This window comes from Stegostoma tigrinum, chromosome 30 (genome assembly GCF_030684315.1).
Source record: "Stegostoma tigrinum isolate sSteTig4 chromosome 30, sSteTig4.hap1, whole genome shotgun sequence".
Taxonomy (NCBI): domain Eukaryota; kingdom Metazoa; phylum Chordata; class Chondrichthyes; order Orectolobiformes; family Stegostomatidae; genus Stegostoma; species Stegostoma tigrinum.
The window spans coordinates 7,109,883-7,131,485 of NC_081383.1; the positions used below are offsets into that span (position 1 = coordinate 7,109,883).

A 21,603-nucleotide genomic window follows, 5' to 3' on the forward strand; every position below is an offset into this window, starting at 1 on the left:
TAGGATCAGAGCTGAAAAGGAGAAAGGGTGGGAGAGAATACTCCCCCACCCATTCTGAACAGCATGCATAAACGCTCTCTCGCACACATACAACCCTTCCATTCCCACAAACCCTCCACATGTACATAGTTGGTTGGCACACCTAAGCCCGACATTAGAGGAGAAAGATTACAATTAAAAGAGTTGAAGTCACAATAGGAAAGACTGGTACGGTTGAGGACAGAGGTCTATCTTGCTGAGGAGAAATGGAGAGTCTATGAAACAACTCGCCCTTTGAACTGTGTGCTTTGGGGGAATTTTGCTTTGATGTTTTGGCGTGCCTGCAATGTTTTAAGAACAAGATAAACAGAGGTAGGCCATTCATCCCCTCAAGCCTGCCCCAACATTCTATAAGATATTGATTGATCTGCCCCAGGCCTCTACTTTTCTTTCATGCCAGCATTTCATGGCCCTCAACTGAATCATGATCGAAAAATCTGCTTTAAATGCTTTCAATGATCTAGGCTCTACAACTTTTTGCAACATGTTCTCTTTCAGTTTACAATTTGGCTCACATTGCCACCTTCTGTCGCACTCCATTTCTTTGTGGACAAAGTCAGAAGTCACACACCAGGTTTATTTGAAATCACAAGCTTTTTGAGAGCTGCCCCTTTATCAGAGCCTGTGCTGAGGGCGAGCTGCCCCTTTGTCAGGGACAGTGCTGAGGGCGAGCTGCCCCTTTGTCGGGGACAGCGCTGAGGGCGAGCTGCCCCTTTGTCGGGGCCAGTGCTGAGGGCGAGCTGCCCCTTTGTCGGGGCCAGTGCTGAGGGCGAGCTGCCCCTTTGTCGGGGACAGCGCTTAGGGCGAGCTGCCCCTTTGTCGGGGCCAGTGCTGAGGGCGAGCTGCCCCTTTGTCGGGGACAGTGCTGAGGGCGAGCTGCCCCATTGTTGGGGACAGTGCTGAGGGCGAGCTGCCCCTTTGACGGGGCCAGTGGTGAGGGCGAGCTGCTCCTTTGTCGGGGACAGTGGTGAGGGCGATCTGCCCCTTTGTCGGGGACAGTGCTGAGGGCGAGCTGCCTCTTTGTCGGGGACAGTGGTGAGGGCGAGCTGCCCCTTTGTCGGGGATAGTGCTGAGGGCGAGCTGCCCTTTTGTCGGGGACAGTGCTGAGGGTGAGCTGCCCCTTTGTCGGGGCCAGTGCTGAGGGCGAGCTGCCCCTTTGTCAGGGCCAGTGCTGAGGGCGAGCTGCCCCTTTGTCGGGGTCAGTGCTGTGGGCAAGCTGCCCTTTGTCGGGGTCATTGCTGAGGGCGAGCTGCCCTGCCAGGGTATCTGCCACTTCATTGGACAAAACAGCAGTGCTCTGAAAGCTTGCGATTTCAAATAAAGCTGTTGGTGCTATAACCTGGTGTCGTGTGACTTCTGGCTTGGTCTACCCCAGTCTATCACCGGCACCTCCATGTCATTTCTGCTTTAGTTCAATATTTCACCATCTCACTTCCCTTCATGTCACGTCCCTTCTTTTGTGAAATCATTTCACCAACAATCCGTCTCTTGTTTCACTTTTCTCCCTATTTCTACCACGTTAACACTTGTACCTTGGAAGGAGCAGTGGGGCAAACAGGCAAAGAATTTAAAACAGATGAATTCATAACAATTCCTCTGTGATGGGTCCATTTTCATTTGTAGATTCTGTAGGTTAGTGCCACACTCCCTACCGCATTTCTATAGCGCCTCTAGGACCTGACAATATGTCAACCAGTCAGAGCCTGGGATAGTACCAGGGATCCAACATGCAGGGACTCGGTTCTTAGGAGCCCACTGTATCTAGATAGGGGATGTAGGAGGGGTGGTGGGGAAGAGACACAGTGACCCAGGTCAGGAGGAGCACCGGGGCCTATGATTTCTATGCCCGCCTCCGTGGCCAATGAGATACAATAGTGACCATGTATCAAATGTAATGAAGGAAGTTTGATGGACAATATACACAAAACAAGCTTCCGCAAACAGTAGTGCAATAATGACCAGAAAATCTGATCTAGTGAGGTTAATTGAGGAATAAGTGTCGGCCAAGCCACAGGGGAGAACTCCCTTTCCTCAACACGGTGCCTGGTTTCACTGAAATCTGTTCAAGGGAACAGAATGCACCTCAATTTATCCTAAGCCTTAGCTGAAAGATGGAATCTGCAACAGTGCAGCCCTCCCTCAACAGGGCACTGCAGTGTAAGTGGAATGCTCAAAAAGCCAGAGCGCTTGAAAGCTGTTGGTGTGGGGCTTGAACTGTAAGCATGTGATTGAAAGGAGACAGTATTATGAAGAAATGGTGCACAGAGGGATGCACAGGATGAAATCATAGCATGTACCCAAACAGAAGAAAAGTGGCAAACAATAAGAACATAAGAACCAGGAACGGGAGTGGGCCATCTGGCCCTTTGAGCCTGATCCACCATCAATAAGATTATGGCTGATGTTCTCATGGACTCAGCTCCACTCACCCATACTCTCACTCTTAATTCCTTTACTATTCAAAAAATTAGCTTTAAAAACATTCAATGAGGTAGCCTCAACTACTTCACTGGGCAGGGAATTCCATACATTCACAAGCCTTTTGGTGAAGAAGTTCCTCCTCAGTTCTGTCCTAAATCTGCTCCCTCGAATTTTGAGGCTATGCTGTCTTGTTCTATTTTCACCTGGCAATGGAAACAAGCTCTTCACTTCTATCTTAACTTTTCCCTTCATAATTTTGTACGTTACTATAAGACCCCCCCCTCATTCTTCTAAATTCAAATGAATATAATCTCAGTCCACCCAGTCTTCACAAGCCAATCCTCTCAATTCCAGAATCAACCTAGTGAACCTCCTCTGCACCCACTCCAGTGCCAGTACATCCTTTCTCTAATAAGGAGACCAAAACTGTACACAGTACTCCAGGTGTGGCCTCACCAGCACCCTATAGAGCTGCAGCATCACCTCCCTGCTTTTAAACTCGGCCCCTCTAGCAATGAAAGACAAAATTACATTTTCCTTCTTAATTACCTGCTGTACCTGCAAACCAACTTCTGATTCATACCCAAGGACACCCAGGTCTCCCTGCACAGCAGCATGCTGCAAATTTTTAACCTTTCAAATGATAGTCCTTTTTACTATTATTCCTACCAAAATGGATGACTTCACATTTATCAACATTGTATTCCATCTGCCAGACATTTTTCCACTCACTTGAACTATCCATATCCCGCTGCAAACTTTCAATGTCCTATGCACACTTTGCTCTACCGCTCATCTTAGTGTCATCCACAAACTCCAAGAAAATACACATGGTCCCCAAATCCAAATCATCTATGTAAATTATAAACAATTGCAGTCTCAACTCTGATTCCTGAGGGATACCACTAGTCATTGATTTCCAACTAGAAAAGCACTCATTTATCCCCATTCTTCACTTCCTGTTAGTTAAACAATCCTCAACCATACCAATACTTTGTCAGTAACACTGTGCACCTTTATCTTATGCAGCTGCATTTATATGCAGCATCTTGTCAAATGTCTTTTGGAAATCCAGATACACCACATCTACCGAGTCCCTGATGTCCACCACACTCGTAATGTCTTCATAGAATTCCAGCAAATTTGTCAAGCATGACCTGCCTTTCATGAACCCATACTGCCTCAGCCCAATGGGCAATTTGTAGGAGACTGGGAAAAGAACTGGAAAAATGCACTGGGAAAGCTCTCGTAATTAACAAACGAACACAAAAACTAAAGGGGTGGAAAATGGAAAAAAAAGGGGTAAAAAACTGTGAGCACTAACAATAAACAGTTTTCCAAATATTTTAGAGAAAGATGGATAAATATCGGCTCAGCTCTGAGATTACGGGATCATTAGACTCATTCCTGGAATAAGAGGGTTGTCATTTGAGGAGGGATTTATACAAATGGACCTTACTCATTGAAAACATATAAAGTTTTTCCAGGGCTTAAAAGGGTGGGTGCTGATTCACCCCTTCCCCGATCGAAATGTCTAAAACCTGGGTCTCACAGTGTCAGGATAAGAGGTCATCGGAACATAGGAATTGGAGCTGAAGTATGCAATTCACCCTTCGAGCCCACTCCACCATTTAACATGATCATGGCTGATCTTAATCTGGTCTGCCACTTAGGACCATGCTGGAGAAAAATCTCTTGCAAATCTTTGGAATTCATTGTAGCAGAAGCTGTGAATGCTCAGTCATTTAACTATATCAGGACCATCTTAAATAGTCACTCCTACCATTACCTTGAACATTCATTCCCACCACCACCAAGTGCAGTAGTGTACTCCATCCACAACAGGCACTACAGTAACTCATTAAGGCTGCTTAAATAGCACCTTCCCAACACATGGCCACTTCCATCTGGAAGGACAAGGACAGCAGATACATGGGAACACCACTTCCTGCAAGTTCCCCACCAAGACACTCACCATCCTGACTTGGAAATATATCACAATTTCTTCATCGTCACTGGGTCAAAATCCTGGAATTCCCTTCCAAATGGCATTGTGGGTCTGCCTTCAGCACATGGACTGCAGCAGTTCAAGGAGGCAGCTCACCACCACCTTCTCCAGTGAAACAAAAGTTGGGAAATAATGCTGACCTAACCAATAACTTTCACAACCTCTGAATAAATCAGAAGATTAAAGACTGAGATCAAAGGGTTTCTGATACTAAGGAATCAAGGGATAGCGAGAGGATGGGAAAGCAGACTATAAGTCTGTCGATCTGCAACAATTGTATTGAATGGCAGAATGTGTTCAAGGAGGTTCACATGGGCTATTCCTGCTTGAATTTCTAATGTTGTTAATGTAACATCAGATTTCGTCATTGTCTGCCACTGCATGAATTGAATTCAGTCAAGCTAAAACTGGTAGAATTGATGGGAGCACTAGCTTAACTTGGCTCCACTACAACACTCTCTCACAATAGTGCTCATTCACATTAAGCGATCAAACAATGCACTGTTGCTGCAGTATCTGCAAATCAGTTACAAATCCCTGGCTCAGGTTTCAGGCCTTAACAGGTTAACTTGATTAAAAATGTTAGGATGCAATCGTTCAACGTTTAAACCACAAATTGTTATTTATGCTGATATATGTCATGTTCTGTATTCTTTTGAAGCATGCACTCATTTGATATTATCAGAGGTTATCCAGCACATTTATCGCTGCATTTAAATTTCAAGAGACAGGAATTTTTTTGACAGAAGCTTTTCCGTCTGGCAGGAGGGCCAGTAGCCAGAGGATGCAGATGTAGTGTGATTGCAAAAAGAACCAGTCAGTTGTTGTGATCAAGAATGCACTGCATGAAAGGGCAATGAAATGAGATACAGTAATAACCTTTGAAAGGACTTGGATAAATACTTAAAAAATTAAGTGCAGAGCTACAATGAGATGACAGGATGGTGCGAGGGTGGTGTGGAGAGCTCTATACTAATTGAATAGCTCTTTCAAACTGCTGGCCTGGGCAGACTGGGCCAAATATGCCTCTATGCCCCTATAACATTAGACCACGTATCCCTGATGGCTTATCTATCTGGTTACAGCCCGATAAAGACCTAAAGATTCTAAAGTTGAGGCCGTATCTCCCAAGTTAGCTGATCACAGCCCCATTGAATAAATTCACTTCAACAGCACAGTAGCAGCATTGTCCATCAACCACAAGATGTACTGCAAAAATTCAACAAGGCTCCCTCAACCCACTGTTCCAGAGGTGTGTCATTACATATGTGAGCAGGCTGATTGAAAACTCCAAGAAGATTAAGTATTATCTCGTTGATATGTTCGATACACTAAAAGAATTGAGTGGCATGGTGGCTCAGTGGTTAGCACTGCTGCCTCACAGTGCTAGGGACCTGGGGTCAATTCCACCCTTAGGTGACTGTCTGTGTGGAGTTTATACATTCTCCCTGTGCCTGTGTGGGTTTCCTTTGGGTGTTCCCATTTCCTCCCACAGCACAAAGATGTGCAAGTTAGGTGGATTGGCCATGCTAAATTGCCCATGTTGTCCACAGATATGCAGGCTAAGTGGATTAGCCAGGGGAAATGCCGGGTTACAGGAATGAGTGGCTCTGGGTGTGATGCTCCTCAGAGAGGCAGTGTGTACTTGTTGGGCTGAAGGGCCTGTTTTCACACTGTAGGGATTCTATTCTATTCCAGCACCTTCCACACCCGCAACCACTTCCATCTAGAAGGACAAGGTCAGCAGATACATGGGAACACCAACACTTGCAAGCCCTCACCATCCGGCTTTTTCAGTGTCGTTGGGTCAAAACCCTGGGCTACCTAAAGCGCATGAACTGCAGTGGTTCAAGAAGGTAGTTCACCACAACCTTCTGAAGGGCAAGGCAATAAATGCTGGCTCGGTCAGGGATACCTAGATCCCCTGAATAAACAAGCATCGCTTTAAGCATGGAGGGGGAAATGGTCACCCAGGATTCTTACTCTGTCACCAGGGATTCGCAACTCATTGGCAAGTGACTTACAGGCATGAAGTCCCCACATTTCACACCTGACGATTTGCAACTTTGACACAGTGTACCGCAGGGCAATGCTACATTTTGAAAAGGTACAGGCCTGCAGGAGGTGAGGTGCATGGTGAGAGGCAACTGTAGCTTGGATAACAGGAAACCAACTGCTGGCACCACAGGGCTCCTCACAACTGAAATCTCTCAGCCACTAGAAATTCATCTTAAAATGGGGCTTGTCGACTATTGGTCAAACACACAACACAGCAACCTTATTCAATATGAAACCCATCACTGCATCGCAAATAAAAGATAGGTTTGCCTTTCTATAATTTTTAAAACCAAATTCAACCAAATTTAAACTGACAGCCCCTTAGGGCGCCCAGTAACGACAATCAAGTTGCAAAGGGAACTTAAAGAATTGTCGATTAAAATATCATTTTTTGGGGTAATGTGCCCAGCACCTGCTGCAGCCACTGGCTGCAGACGGCCTGAAGACACTGTAGGTTCCCTTTCCAAAAGGCAACAAATTATGGGCATGACCACTGGATGGAGTCAGGGGGCTTGCCTTTCTACCACACCTTACATGATCTCACACCATCCTCAAGCTCCCCCAACGTTGTAGGTAATTAGTACTTTTGAACGTAGTCCCTGCTGCATTTAGAAAATGTGGCACTAAATTGAGCAGAGCAAACACCCACAATGAGATAAACACCAGAATTATTTGATCTCAAGCCAGGGCGATGTAGAAACAGTTTACATTCAATCGCTTTGCAACAGAGTACTGAAAATATATCTTTTAAAAGATTAACTCTTGGGACATGGGTGTTCCAAGGAAGATTGAGATCTATTGTCTGTCACAAATTGTCCTTGAGAAAGTGATGGTGATCCTCTTCTTGAAGCACTGCAGTCAATATGGTGACTAGGTTCCCCTAGTCCTGTACAGTCTGGTGTTTGAATACGCAACAATGAAGTAATGGTGATAAATATCCAAGTGGGATGTCTGTGACTTGGAGGCAATGGTGTTCACAAGGACCTTTAGAGTAGAGGAGTCCCAGGTTTGGGTGGGTGGAATTAATGGGTCAAAATCATAGAATCAATACAGTATGGAAAAAAGCCAGTCTATTGAGATTGCACCGATCCTGTGAAGAGCATCCCACCCAGACCCCTGAAACCCACATTTACCATGGGGTAATTTCAGTATGGCCAAGCCAACTGATCTGCACATCTTTAAACTGTGGGAGGAAACCAGAGCACCTGGAGGAAACCAATGCAGACATGGGGAGAATGTGGGGCAGTCACGCAGCACTGGAATTGAACCTGGGACCCTGATGCTGTGGGTCAGCAGTCCTGACCATTGTGCTACCGGGCCATAGATGTAAGGATAAATATTTGTGCAAGCAAAATGATTTTGGGTCATTTGTTTTCAGGACCAGAGAAATATGAAATAGTTTCCAGTCATTGGTCCACCTCTCCATCTCTCCCTATTTATTCCGGTTCCTTCTCCCCATCCCCCTCTCCGATGAAGGGTCTAGGCCCGAAACGTCAGCTTTTGTGCTCCTGAGATGCTGCTTGGCCTGCTGTGTTCATCCAGCTTCACATTTTATTATCTTGGATTCTCCAGCATCTGCAGTTCCCATTATCTCTTCCGCCTCCCTCTGTTGCCTTGTACAGAGTCTTTACTTGGTCCTTTAACAGAACCCTACTCATGGTTACACCCCTTCCCCTCAGTTTCTCCCAGTCAGCACTTTGGTTCAATAGGTCGAACAGTGTGCATGGTGCAGTCTCCAGTAGCTGGTCCAGCAGAGTGCTGCATTGAGGAGCTCTCTGTATGATGGGCAAACAGGTTGTGTTTGACCTGCTTTTGTTGCAGTTTGCCAGTACGATGGTCATTGTGCAAAGTCCGTGTAGAGAGCTCAGTTGAGCCCAAAACGCCGCCAAAATGAACAAAACTAAACCCTTCACAACAACTCGTTTGACAAGACATAAAGATCCATGATTTAGCAGCAAGCAGACTGACAAAGAACAACACTTCAATGACAGTACACAATGATTCATTTAATTGGGCATCGTAAACATTCCACTTCCTAATAAGGTCAGGGAATAGGGAGGAGCTGAAAGCTGAAAAATACCGTACAATTAGGAGTATTGGTCTTTATAAAGTATTCTTCACATTACTAACATCTCAAACAGGATCACAAATTGCATTTAAGTGTTGGCATTCACAATGTGGACAAACAGGATAGCCACTTGGCACACAGCAAGACCCCACAAGGTGCAGTGAGTTAAATGACCCCCAGTCCCTCTGTTTTCTGGTGACTGATTTTGCTTGAGGGAGGGATGCTGGCCAGGACACTCTGAAATCTTCCACCTCTTCTTTAAATACTGAAATGGAGTCCTAAACATGGACACCGTGCTATGACGTTCCCTCTGCAGTATTACACTCAGGGATGTGGTGATTTTTGTGATAACATCAACAGAGTTTAATGTTCTGGGGACATGGGCTCAAACCCCATCATAGCAAATGGTGAAATTTTAATTAAATTAATAATCGGCAATTAAAAATCTAGCCTAATAATAAAATTCACCAAGGCTTCCTAGACAGTACCTCCCAAACCCATGACCATTACCATCTAGAAGGACAAGTGATGCAGTTGCACAGGGGCACCCGTACCTGTTCCCCACCAAGGCATTCACCATTCTGACTTGGAAATATAATCATTATTCCTTTACAGGGTCAACATTGCAAATACCTTCCATAGCGGTATTATGAATGCCCTATACCAAATGGACTGCAGCAGTTCAAGAGGCTAGCTCAGCACCTCCTCCTCCAGGGCACTAGGAATGTAATAACCCCTACAAAGCCCATGCAAGTTCCCCTATTAACAGGGAAGGGCCTGCCCAGCTGGAACACATCACCTGAGCTCTTTCTGCAGCAAATCCATGGCCCTCTTGTGGTGCAGTTGTAATGTCCCTTTTCCTGGGCCAGGAAGCCAGTTCAAGTTCCACCTGCTCCAGCGCTGTGTAATAATATCTCTGACCAGGTTGGTTAGTAAAATAGGTGAAATACAAAGACTAAAGCAGACTCGGCAGGTGGTGGTTAATAATTAAAAACAAAAATTGGTCACAGTAATTTGGTGGCAGGAAAGTCAATCAGGCATGTGTGTGATAACACTTTCAGATAAAAAGAAAAGCAGACCTAGGACATGAAAGAATATTTAAACAAAAGCTGACTCAGGGATGGATCTGCAGACTTAGCCGATGTGCACCATGAGTAGTGGCTCTATTTTGGTGATCAACAATAAACGATTTTCCTTTCCATTCAAGCCTCCTGAGTTAATATGAGACAGGTAATAAATACTGGCCCAGCCAGTGATACTCACATTCAGCGAATAAATAACAATGAATAAGACTGCACTGGAAAACATTAATCTGCGATCTCTGACAACATCTTGCATTGGGGCCTGATCCAATAACCTGTCTCAGAAACAACAGTTCTATTGATCCCAACTAACTTACCAGAGCTAACAGCCAATGGCAACTTGTGCTCACTCTGAGCTACTTTTAAAAAATGGTACATGCTTTTCCATTACATCGGATCTTTGTCATTCTGTAACAACTATGGTTTGTATTTATATATCACCTTTAAATGCAGTGGTAGCAAATTAAATCTGACATTAAAAGATGTTAAGGACAGAGAAGCAAGGTTTCATTGAAGAAGTAGGCTTCAATGAGAAGAGAGATGATCACAGCAAGAGGTTCCTGAGTTCAAGGCCCCAGGCTTTTGAAGGGACAACTTCCTCATTGGAACAAAGGAAATCGAGGTTGTGCAAGAGACTAGGACTGAAGGAGAGAAGAGAGGCCTTAGAGGCTTTTAGGAGTTGATGATCCATTGCTTCAAACCTTCTTTTTCTAGTTCCTCAAGACTAGTTTACAATAGTCTAATTAGCATTGCTCAACCATGAGAACTAAAGCTCATCTTACGTTTAATGGTCACCATTACAATCAATTGTTGTTAAAAACCCATCTGTTTCACTAATGCCCTTTAGGGAAAGAAATCTGCCATTCTTACCCAGTCTGGACTACATGTGACTCCAGACCCACAAATATCAATTTGATTCTGAACTACCCTCAGAAATGGCCGAGGACGCCACTAAATTCAAAGGCAATTGAGTTAGACAATAAATACTGGACTTTCCAGAAATCCCCACATGAAAGACTAATAAAATTGGAGGAATCTTTACTTTCCTTCAGGTGACTTGACTTGGGAGTGCTTGGCTAAGGAGACTGGACAATTCAACATGATCCGCTTGTCAGCACCAAGCAGTTGGATCTCTTGCATCAGAACATTTTTTTTAAAAAAGTACAAAAAAGCAGTTACGATAAAGTCTGTTTGAGTCAGACTGCTTACTGTACCATAAAAGACGGAAGGTGGATCGTGGAAGAAGGGATAATCTGTCAGGAAGAGTAGGTAGGTGCTGTAGGACCAGGAGGCCGTGTAGAAAGTCAGCTTCCACGCACTTTCTGGCATCTTGGCAGCATCTCGGAGTGGCAGGTCACACCAGCGAGCTAATGGCTGAAAGACAGAGAGAGGGAGAGGAAGGGCAATTGTCACCAACACTCAGCAGAAGCAGATCAATGCCAGCTACTAGTTATAGACCACACTTTGGCTCTCTGTACAATTGCATGCTGAGGTTGGGACTATTAGGATAATGGGGGGGGGGTGCGCGATAGGAAGAGGGATAGCTGGAGAATTGGGAAGAGGATAGGGGATCAACCCTACTTGGCACAGTAAAACTCTCTGTTCCCTCAGTTGAAAGAGTCACTTGAGAGCCTCAGTATTTCATGTTTGTGGCCTGTTCAGCTGTGGAAGGCATCACTAGTAAACCTGACTCTCCCTTCACTTGAAATGAACACAGTTGGAATCATAGAGGCATCAAAGCAGACTATTCAACCAGAGATATGTTTAGCCTGAGTCCAGTGACTATTGCTGTTGGAGAGGTCAAGAAATTTAGAAATTTCAGCTTTGCTGAATGTCCTGCAGTTTTTAACCTTCCCAACTGAGTTCCTATACATGGGCAGCCTGATTAATAACAAATCCTATCTGGAGGGAAGCTAGCAGCAGCATTGGAGGAGTATTCTGATATTTGGAGGAGATTATAGAGATTGAGCAGAGTGTGGCTTTGGAGAAGTTTGCAAACAGGAATGAGAATTTGCTAATAAAGAGGGATTACTTCATCAGGAACCAGTGCAGTGAGCAGAAGACCAATGGGGGAGGTGAGACTTGGTGTATGTTAGAGCTCGGGAAGCTGAGTTTTGAAGGATCGCAGAGTTTGGAGAGGGCAGAAAGCAAGAGACAGCCGGGACTGTGCACAGTAGTTATGTCTAACAGTAATACAGATGTGGATAAAGGATTCAGCAGATGAATAGGCATGGGCACTGACACACGGGCAGAAATGTATGTTCTTAGTGATGTCATGGAAATGCGGTCAGAAGCTCATTTTAGGATCGAATGTGACAAGACATTTCTCTCCCCTTCTTCAATCAACATGCAGGAGGCAGGTGGGATAGCTGCTGGGGTGGATTTACTCAGTACCATTCAGACAATTTTGATCAAAAGGAATTTTAAAAAGTTATAGCCTCAAAGGGTGTCAAAGAATGAATCCAGTTGAAAATTAAAAGGTCACAAATTAAATATTTAAAGAATGTGGCAAATACAGAGGAAACATTTAATGGGGTGTGAGGAGGAGTGGGAATACATGAAATTCTTATTGAACTGATGCAAATCCAACCCTCCCCCACAACAAAGCTCAACAGAAATTGGAGGATTTTCTCCCCCACCACAGCTCCCCAGCTTCCTTGGACGGTGCCAACTCCTGACAGGGTGTAGTGCCCAGGTTGACTGAACCCCACTTACTGCCCTTCCCCCACATCTTCCTCTCAATCCCAAGTGGCCATCCTGGACAGTTAAATGCCAAAAGACTTTCTGGCTCTCTGAATGACCTATCCTGTATCCTTAAACTGTGGACTTTGGTTCTGGGCTCCCCAGTCATCGCAACATCATTCCTTCATTTGCCTTGTCCAGTCCTGTTACAACTTACAGGTTTCAGTCAGATACCACGCTCATTCTTTTCAACTTCAGTGAACGTAGGCTTAATCAATCCATTCTCTCCTCATATGTCAGTCCTACCATCCTAGAAATCAGTCTGGTGAACCTTCGTTGCACTCCCTCCATAGGCAGAACATCCTTCCCCAGATAAAGGAGACCAAAACTGGATGCAACACTGCAGGTGTAATCTCACAAGGCCCTATACAATTACAGGAATACGTCTCTGCTCTTGATTTCAAACCATCTTGCTTTGAAGGCCAAGAGACTACTTGCCTTCTTCACCACCAGTTGCACCTACATGTTTACTTTCAGGAACTGGTGTGCAAACACACCCAGGTCTCATTGGGAAAAGGAGGAGGTGCAATCCATCACTGTTCAGATAATACTCTGTTTTCGGCACCAACATGGGCAACCTCACATTTATCCACATCGTACTTCATCTGCCACACATTTGTCCATTTGTTCAACTTGTCCAACTCACAGTTCCTGAGCAAGCCACCTGAGAGTGTCAGTGAGGGGTTTTCTCACTGCGTCCCCAGCCAGGAGGCATGACCCTGGTTGTCACCTTGAACTAGCACTTGCCATTTTCAAGTGCTATTTTATCATAAAGAGAATGGCACTGTATAAATACGAGGCTTTTTTTCCTCACTTGTTTCAATTGAAAGCCCTGATCTCTTGTAACTAGTACTATTGTTGTTCCCTACTTCATCAACAGCAGGCAGTCTCTGGAGCAAACTTTAATCCACCATCAGTTTAGGTGGGATTTGAGTACTCACACTGTTTTTAAAAAACAGATATACAGTATTATAGTGATTTTTTGGGGGATTTAGAATAAAGATTGGGCAGAGGCCTATTAACTCCTGCTAGAAATCACAGGCCACTGAAGTTGAATATTCTGCAAATGTCCAATGTCCAGATGCCCAATGTCAAAATTACCCTGTATTCACAAAGGTCTAAGCACAGAAACAAATCCTTTGGCCCATTGTATCTGCAACGGACAAAAACAGCCACCTAATTATTCTAATCCCATTATGCCTTGACACTACAAGTTCATATCCAAATACTTCTTAAGTGTTAGGAGGGTTTCTGTATCTACCACCCTCACAGGCAGCGAGTTCCAGATTCCCACTGCCATCTGGGGAGAAAATAAAAGGTTTTCCCTAAATCACCCCTAAACCTCCTGCCTCTTACCTCAAATGTATGTCATTGATCCTCCACCAAGGGGAAAAGTTCCTTCCTGTCTACCCTTTCCATGCCCCTCATAATTTTATACCTCTCAATCATGCCTCCTCTCAGTATACTCTGCTCTAGGGAAAACAACCCCAATCTGTCCAAGGTAACAGAATGTGAGGCTGGATGAACACACATCATGAACTGGATGAACAGTTCATCCACTTCACCAACACCTTCCACCCCAACCTTCAGTTCACCTGGGCCATCTCCAGCACATCCCTCACCTTCCTGGACCTCTCAGTCTCCATCTCAGGCAACCAGCTTGTAACTGATGTCCATTTCAAGCCCACCGACTCCCACAGCTACCTGGAATACACCTCCTCCCACCCATCCTCCTGCAAAAATTCCATCCCCTATTCCCAATTCCTCCGCCTCCGCCGCATCTGCTCCCACGATAAGACATTCCACTCCCGCACATCCCAGATGTCCAAGTTCTTCAAGGACCGCAACTTTCCCCCCACAGTGGTTGAGAACGCCCTTGACCGCGTCTCCCGTATTTCCCGCAACACGTCCCTCACACTTCGCCCCCGCCACAACCGCCCAAAGAGGATCCCCCTCGTTCTCACACACCACCCTACCAACCTCCGAATACAACGCATCATCCTCCGACACTTTCGCCATTTACAATCCGACCCCACCACCCAAGACATTTTTCCATCCCCACCCCTGTCTACTTTCTGGAGAGACCACTCTCTCCGTGACTCCCCTGTTCGCTCCACACTGCCCTCCAACCCCACCACATCCGGCACCTTCCCCTGCAACCGCAGGAAATGCTACACTTGTCCCCACACCTCCTCCCTCACCCCCATCCCAGGCCCCAAGATGACATTCCACATTAAGCAGAGGTTCACCTGCACATCTGCCAATGTGGTATACTGCATCCACTGTACCCGGTGTGGCATCCTCTACATTGGGGAAACCAAGCGGAGGCTTGGAGACCGCTTTGCAGAACACCTCCGCTCAGTTCGCAACAAACAACTGCACCTCCCAGTTGCAAACCATTTCCACTCCCCCTCCCATTCTTTAGATGACATGTCCATCATGGGCCTCCTGCGCTGCCACAATGATGCCACCCGAAGGTTGCAGGAACAGCAACTCATATTCCGCCTGGGAACCCTGCAGCCATATGGTATCAATGTGGACTTCACCAGTTTCAAAATCTCCCCTTCCCCAACTGCATCCCTAAACCAGCCCAGTTCCTCCCCTCCCCCACTGCACCACGTAACCAGCCCAGCTCTTCCCCTCCACCCACTGCATCCCAAAACCAGTCCAACCTGTCTCTGCCTCCCTAACTTGTTCTTCCTCTCACCCATCCCTTCCTCCCACCCCAAGCCGCACCCCCATCTACCTACTAACCTCATCCCACCTCCTTGACCTGTCCGTCTTCCCTGGACTGACCTATCCCCTCCCTACCTCCCCACCTATACTCTCTCCACCTATCTTCTTTTCTCTCCATCTTCGGTCCGCCTCCCCCTCTCTCCCTATTTATTCCAGTTCCCTCACCCCATCCCCCTCTCTGATGAAGGGTCTAGGCCCGAAACGTCAGCTTTTGTGCTCCTGAGATGCTGCTTGGCCTGCTGTGTTCATCCAGCCTCACATTTTATCTTCCTGGTAAATCTCCTCTGCACCCCCTCCAGTGGTATCGCATTTCGCCTATAATGTGAATTCCAGAACTGCGTGCAATACTCGAGCTGTGGTAGAACCAACATCTTTTTCTGCTTCAGTATCACCTCTCTGCTCTGAATCTCTATGCCATCACTGATAAAGGCAAGCAAGTCAGCTACCGTCAGTTCTGAGGAAGGGTCACTGGATCTGAAATATTAACTCTGATTTCTGTCCACAGATGTTGCCAGACTGCTGAGCTTTTTCAGCAATTTCTGTTTTTGTTCCTGATTGACAGCATCCCCAGTTCTTTCAGTTTTTATGCCATCTTAACCACTTGATCTACCTGTCCCCCTACTCTAAGGGAATAATGGACATGCACACCAAGATCCTTCTGATCCTCAGTACTTCTCAGGGTCCTACCGTTCATCATATATCCCTTTACCTTTTGTGTTCTGCCCAAGTGTTTCACCTCACATGTATCTGATTGAGTTCCATTTGGCATTGATCAGTCCATCTTCTTTATCCTCCTGTAATCTAAGGCTATCCTCCTCACCATCAATTTTTGAATCACACCACTTTGCCAAAGGAGAACAGGCATTGTCTGTGAATCTCCACTCACAGCAAGGATTGGAGTCTTCAAGAGAGGAAAAAAATATGGATGGAAGGGGGAGGAGAGTGGTACAGTGTGCTAAAATGCTCAACCTTCTCACAGTACAACTTGTGACAATATCTGGCCTGCCTTGCAACAATCTCCTGGCGCAGGACAATTCCATATAGTGTTAGTTACTCTGATTAAATTCCTGCTGATGTACGGCTTACCTGGCTGGTATTGATAGCTCAGTGGCTATGTGCGTCCAATGTGGCATTTAGGATGGTGTTAAGGGTTGTAATGTGTCACTGCTGACATCAAGTAGGCAAAAATATACAAGACTGCATATCCTTTTACACCACATATAGAGACCTTGTTAGCAACTGAGTGTGGAATCATTTAAAAATAAAAATAATTACCAGCCTAGTTTTGAAACAGTCACTATTTCACTTTCACTCTCTCTTGCCTCTGAACCATAGATATCACAGGGTCTAAGCTTCACTCCCGAGTACCCAGTCAAAGTTCCCACTTCAGCACAGTGCTTGAAGGAATGCTGCAGTAGCTGAGGTGCCATCATTCAGATGGAATATCAAATCTGGGTTCCAAACTGTGACTGCAGTTCCACACCAAGCTCTGACATTGCCTGGGAAATCTCCTCACACTGCAAAAGCCAGCAAGAGAAGGAACAGTCAGGCCCATCCTACATCGGTGCTGAGTCCTAATCCAGAAACTCCTGACAATGCATGGTCACCATTAACATGGCAGTAGTGCAAGCCATCACCCCATGTTCTCTGGCAATTTGGAGTTGAGCACTGTAAAGTGGCCTGATTAGCATTTACCAAGCTTCAGGAAACAAGTCAAAAACAAACAATGTAATTTGGGCCTAATCACGGAATCACTTCGGGAATGAATTCATTTCCTACAAAACTTCTGACATGTAGTTGTAAATCTTACTGAAATATGTTCATATTGAGTCAGTTCTTTTCATATGCAAAGAGACAACAGACCATATAAAATACAATATACAGCCAATGAAGTATCCTTACTGACAGCTCCTCCAACAATGTGATTAGTGGCTAGAACTTCCTTTGTAACAGCTGTATGGCTAGACCTACACACCACAGACTGCAGTGACTAGGATGGCAGCTCACCACTGCCTTCTTAATGTCTCTCAGGGACACTCCATAAATGCTGGCCCTCGCCCACTTCCCATAAACAATGCTGGTTGAGAGTTAAAGACGGGTATCATGCTGGGGAAGCCTGCCTTGCTGTTATGTTATAGTGCCATGAAATCTTTTATACCCATCAGAGATCCAGGGAGGTTTCAGTTAAACAGTTCAACTGATATACACTACCTCCAACAATGCAGAACCCTTTCGGTACTTTGTACCAAAGAATATATTGTACAAACTTGTTCGTACAGGGAAGGGTTTACTGACATCACAGACTAAACCACAGGCCACCAGGTGTTCTGGAAGGAGGTCCATGTTTTCCTGAGAGTTGTTCACATTCTGTCCTTGTTACCAATGCTGTGCAAGGACCTTTTAGGAGCTGTAATGTGAACTCTTAAGTTGAGATTGATGTTTCACAAGAGACCGTCATGCATCTCAGATGTAACATAACTGGCTATTACGTTTCTTAAAAAGTTGATCATGGGATGTAGTGTTACTGGTTGGGCCAGCATTTATTACCCATCCCTAATTGCCCACCAGCAGTTGTGGCTCAGCCACATTGTTGTGGGTCTGGAGTCACAGATCAAGTAAGGATAGCAGAATTTCTTCCCTAAAGGGCATTAGTGAACGAGTTAGATTTCTACGACAATCAGCAGTGGTTCTTTGGTTATCATTGGGCTAACTTACAATTGCAGCACGGTGGCTCAGTGATTAGCACTGCTGCCTCACAGCACCAGGGACCCAGGTTCGATTCCAGCCTTGGGCAACTGTCTGTGTAGCATTCGCACACTCCCCACCCGTGTCTGTGTGGGTTTCCTCCAGGTGCTCTGCTTTCCTCCCACAGTCCAAAAGATGTGCAGGTTAGGCAGATTGGCCATGCTAAATTGCCCATGGCATCCAGGGATGTGCAGATTAGATGGATTAACCATGGGAGATGCAGGAAAGGGTAGCGAGGCCGGTCTGAGTGGGATGCTGTTTGGTGAGGCAAAGAGGGTTTGATGGGCTGAATGGCCTGTTCCCACACTTCAAGAATTTTATGATTCTATGAAATTGAATTCAAATTTAACCCTCTGTCAAATCTGTGGGATTTGAAACCTAGCCCCACCCCACCCCCGACCTCTACCTCACTGCCGGAACTTTAGGCTTGTCACTGGATTAGTAATTCAGAGACCATTACTACCACGCCATTGTCCCTTCTCTTACTAACATATAATAAACTTATTTACTGTTAAGATTGAGCCTACCTTCAGCCTAGGTTGCCGTATGGACATCCTTCCCAACTCAGGATCAATATATTAGATTAATATCAGCTCAAAAGAATTGGTAGCCGTAAGCTACTCAAGACATTACAGATAGTTCTGGCAAAAACCAACACACACAACACAATACACCAATTAGTCTATACATCATTTGCATATCAGATCACACATAATTTTCTGGAGAAACCCATTCTCTACACCGTCCTACCTGTAACACATACCTCTTTGAAGTACTCTTTATTTACAGGTTTTGGTATCCGAGGCTGCAGGACTCAGAAAGCACAGCCGGATCTCTGATATGATGAAGAACGTCCCATCATGTGCTTGGAGTATCTTTTATCCTTTACCATAATGTACCCCTTTCAACTTCAAACAGCTTCAGAAAACCTGAACATGAAAAGCCCTGACTGCCCACAGGAGGAAAACTTTTAAAAAATGAAATAGAATTATTGATCTGGTATGTAATATAAATGAGAACAGGGATACTAGCACACTTCACCTAAAGTACAGATGAATGTTATAGTTTTAAATTTACAACGGAGGTCATAAATTACAGGAATTCCTCTACTGTTGCTCATGGTGCTCCCACTATTCCTGAGGACCCTAATCTCAATAACATTGGTGCTCAAAGGGTGCCAGGATCTGCCCGTAGAATTTGTTTTTCCCCATTTCACAGAGTAGCAACAATGTGAATACCATCTTGGGTGTCAGTCTTGGTCACACTTGCACTTCTGAGTCGGTAGAACTCGAGCCCCAGTTCAAACACTCGAACATGACAGGTAGAGAAGGGAATAGCTATGTACAGATTAACAAAGTGTGAAGCTGGATGAACACAGCAGGCCAAGCAGCATCTCAGGAGCACAAAAGTTGACATTTCTGGCCCAGACCCTTCAGCAGAGAGGGGGATGGGGTGAGGGAACTGGAATAAATAGGGAGAGAGGGGGAGACGGACCAAAGATGGAGGGAAAAGAAGCTAGGTGGAGAGGAGAGTATAGGTGGGGAGGTAGGGAAGCGATAGGTCAGTCCAGGGAAGATGGACAGGTCAAGGAGGCAGGATGAGGTTAGTAGGTAGGAAATGGAGGTGCAGCTTGAGGTGGGAGGAAGGGATAGGTGAGATGAAGGACAGGTTAGGGAGGCAGAGACAGGCTGGGCTGGTTTTGGGATGCAGCGGGGGGAGGGGAGATTTTGAAGCTTGTGAAGTCCACATTGATACCATTGGGCTGCAGGGTTCCCAGGCAGAATATGAGTTGCTGTTCCTGTAACCTTCGGGTGGCATCATTGTGGCACTGCAGGAGGCCCATGATGGACATGTCATCTGAGGAATGGGAGGGGGAGTTAAAATGGTTCGCAACTTTAATGTACAGGTAATCTGTTTCCCGAGACACATCCTGCCCTGATTTTGGATTAATAATCTCCAATAGAAATGTAGTGGAGGAAGCTTCAGTGTTATATGCCCATGTACACCTGTCATGCTATAATTACAACCTCCCACAAGTAGCAGCTTTTCAGCTTGATAATGCAAAGAGAAGTTTAATTATGTCTCCCAAACATTCAGAGGTCTTGTGGAACAGAATATTATGACTTTAACATGGTAACCACAGCCCAATTATTCCCTTCAAGTCCAATCTTCTTCTACCTCAAGATTACACTTGGCTTTCACGCTGTTTGTGCAAGACCACTGCTGCTCGGCTGGCAGAGTATAAAAACCAGATTCAAATTCCATGTCTGAACATTCACACATTTCCTATTTTAAGAATTGATGATTGGAAACCAAAAGAGATAGATTTAAGATAATTGGCAAAGGAATTGCTGGAGGTGAGAAGATTTGTTTTTAAAAGACAAAGTTGCTAAAGTACAAATCTTCTGCCTGGAAAAGAAGATGGAAGCAGGAGTAATGACAGTATTCAAAAGGGATTGGAAAAAGTGCTGAGCTTTAGAGAAAGAGAGGAAGTGAGGCTAATAGGATTGCATTTGCTAAAGATCAGAGGGAGGCATGATGGGCTGAAAGACCTCTTGTGCTGATCAACTCTAAAAGAAAAATAGCAAACCATTCATTTCTCTTCTCATCATGCTCAGCCAAGCCAGATTCAAAGTTAATAGATGTAAATTTGTGCACATATATAAAATATCTCCTGCTGAGTGCACCCAACACAACTGGGTTGTGCATGTGCCTTGTGATCATTGGTCAAGGACAGAGTTGAATAGGATGGAGACAGCCGGGTTACCCAAAGGTCAGGAACAAACCAGAAATCCCCAGGGGTGTCAGCAATCTCGGGCAGTGGTAATCAGAATCCTTAGACGCACCTCTGTTACACAGAAGCTAGGCAGGAATGTTTGGCAGTTTAATTTCTTGATGTGTTTAACAATTTTTCAATGCTGCCACTTCTTCAAATGAATGTGATTTCTGTGCCAGCGCTTACAGCTGCAACAACTCTCAAGAAGGTCATCACAAGCAGTCTGCTGGAACAACATGAACTTCAACTTCCTAACCTTCCACCACTAACGCATCTTGATAGCAGGGTGGGCCATTGACTGAATGAACTACAGTGAACTCTTCAGGTTTCTCCAACAGCTTCTCCCAACACCATGACCTCCACCAACTACAATGACATTGGAAGAGAATTAACCTGCAGGGAGTTGAGTGAGGAAGTGGTCCAGGGACCTGGTATGGAGTCCATGGTGTTGGGTGAGATAAGTTAACATTGATGGAGGATTGGGTAACTAATAGAAGACAGACAGTTGGGATAAAGGAAGGCATTTTGAAAATGGTAACCTGTAACTAGTGGGGCGCCACGGGATCAAGACTGGGACACAATTATTTACTTTGTAAATTAATTACTTAGAAGAAAGAAGTGAGTGTACTATAGCCAAGTTTGCAGATATCACAAAAAATAGGTGGGAAAGCAAGTGGCGAGGATGATACAAAAAGAGTCTACAGAGGGATAATGACAGGCTAAGTGAGGGGGCAAAAACTTGGCAGATAGAATATAATGTAGGAAAACGTGAGGTTATGTACTTTGATGTTAAGAATAGAAGAATTGAATATTATTTAAATAGAGAAAGATGGCAGAAAGCTGCAGCGCAGATTTTGGAGTCCATGTGCATGAATCACAAAAAGCTAGCATACAAGTTCAGCAGGAAGGCAAATGGAATGTTTATATC

At 45.2% G+C, this 21,603-nt stretch overlaps 1 protein-coding gene across 1 annotated transcript in view; it reads right to left on the minus strand.

Moving 5' to 3' along the window:
- Positions 1–21,603, minus strand: part of cers1 (ceramide synthase 1) — a 58,604-nt gene that overhangs the window by 21,702 nt on the left and 15,299 nt on the right. Inside the window, exon 3 of the mRNA XM_048560208.2 lies at positions 10,891–11,050. Coding sequence (XP_048416165.2) covers positions 10,891–11,050 — 160 coding nt within the window. The remainder of the gene's footprint in view (positions 1–10,890; positions 11,051–21,603) is intronic.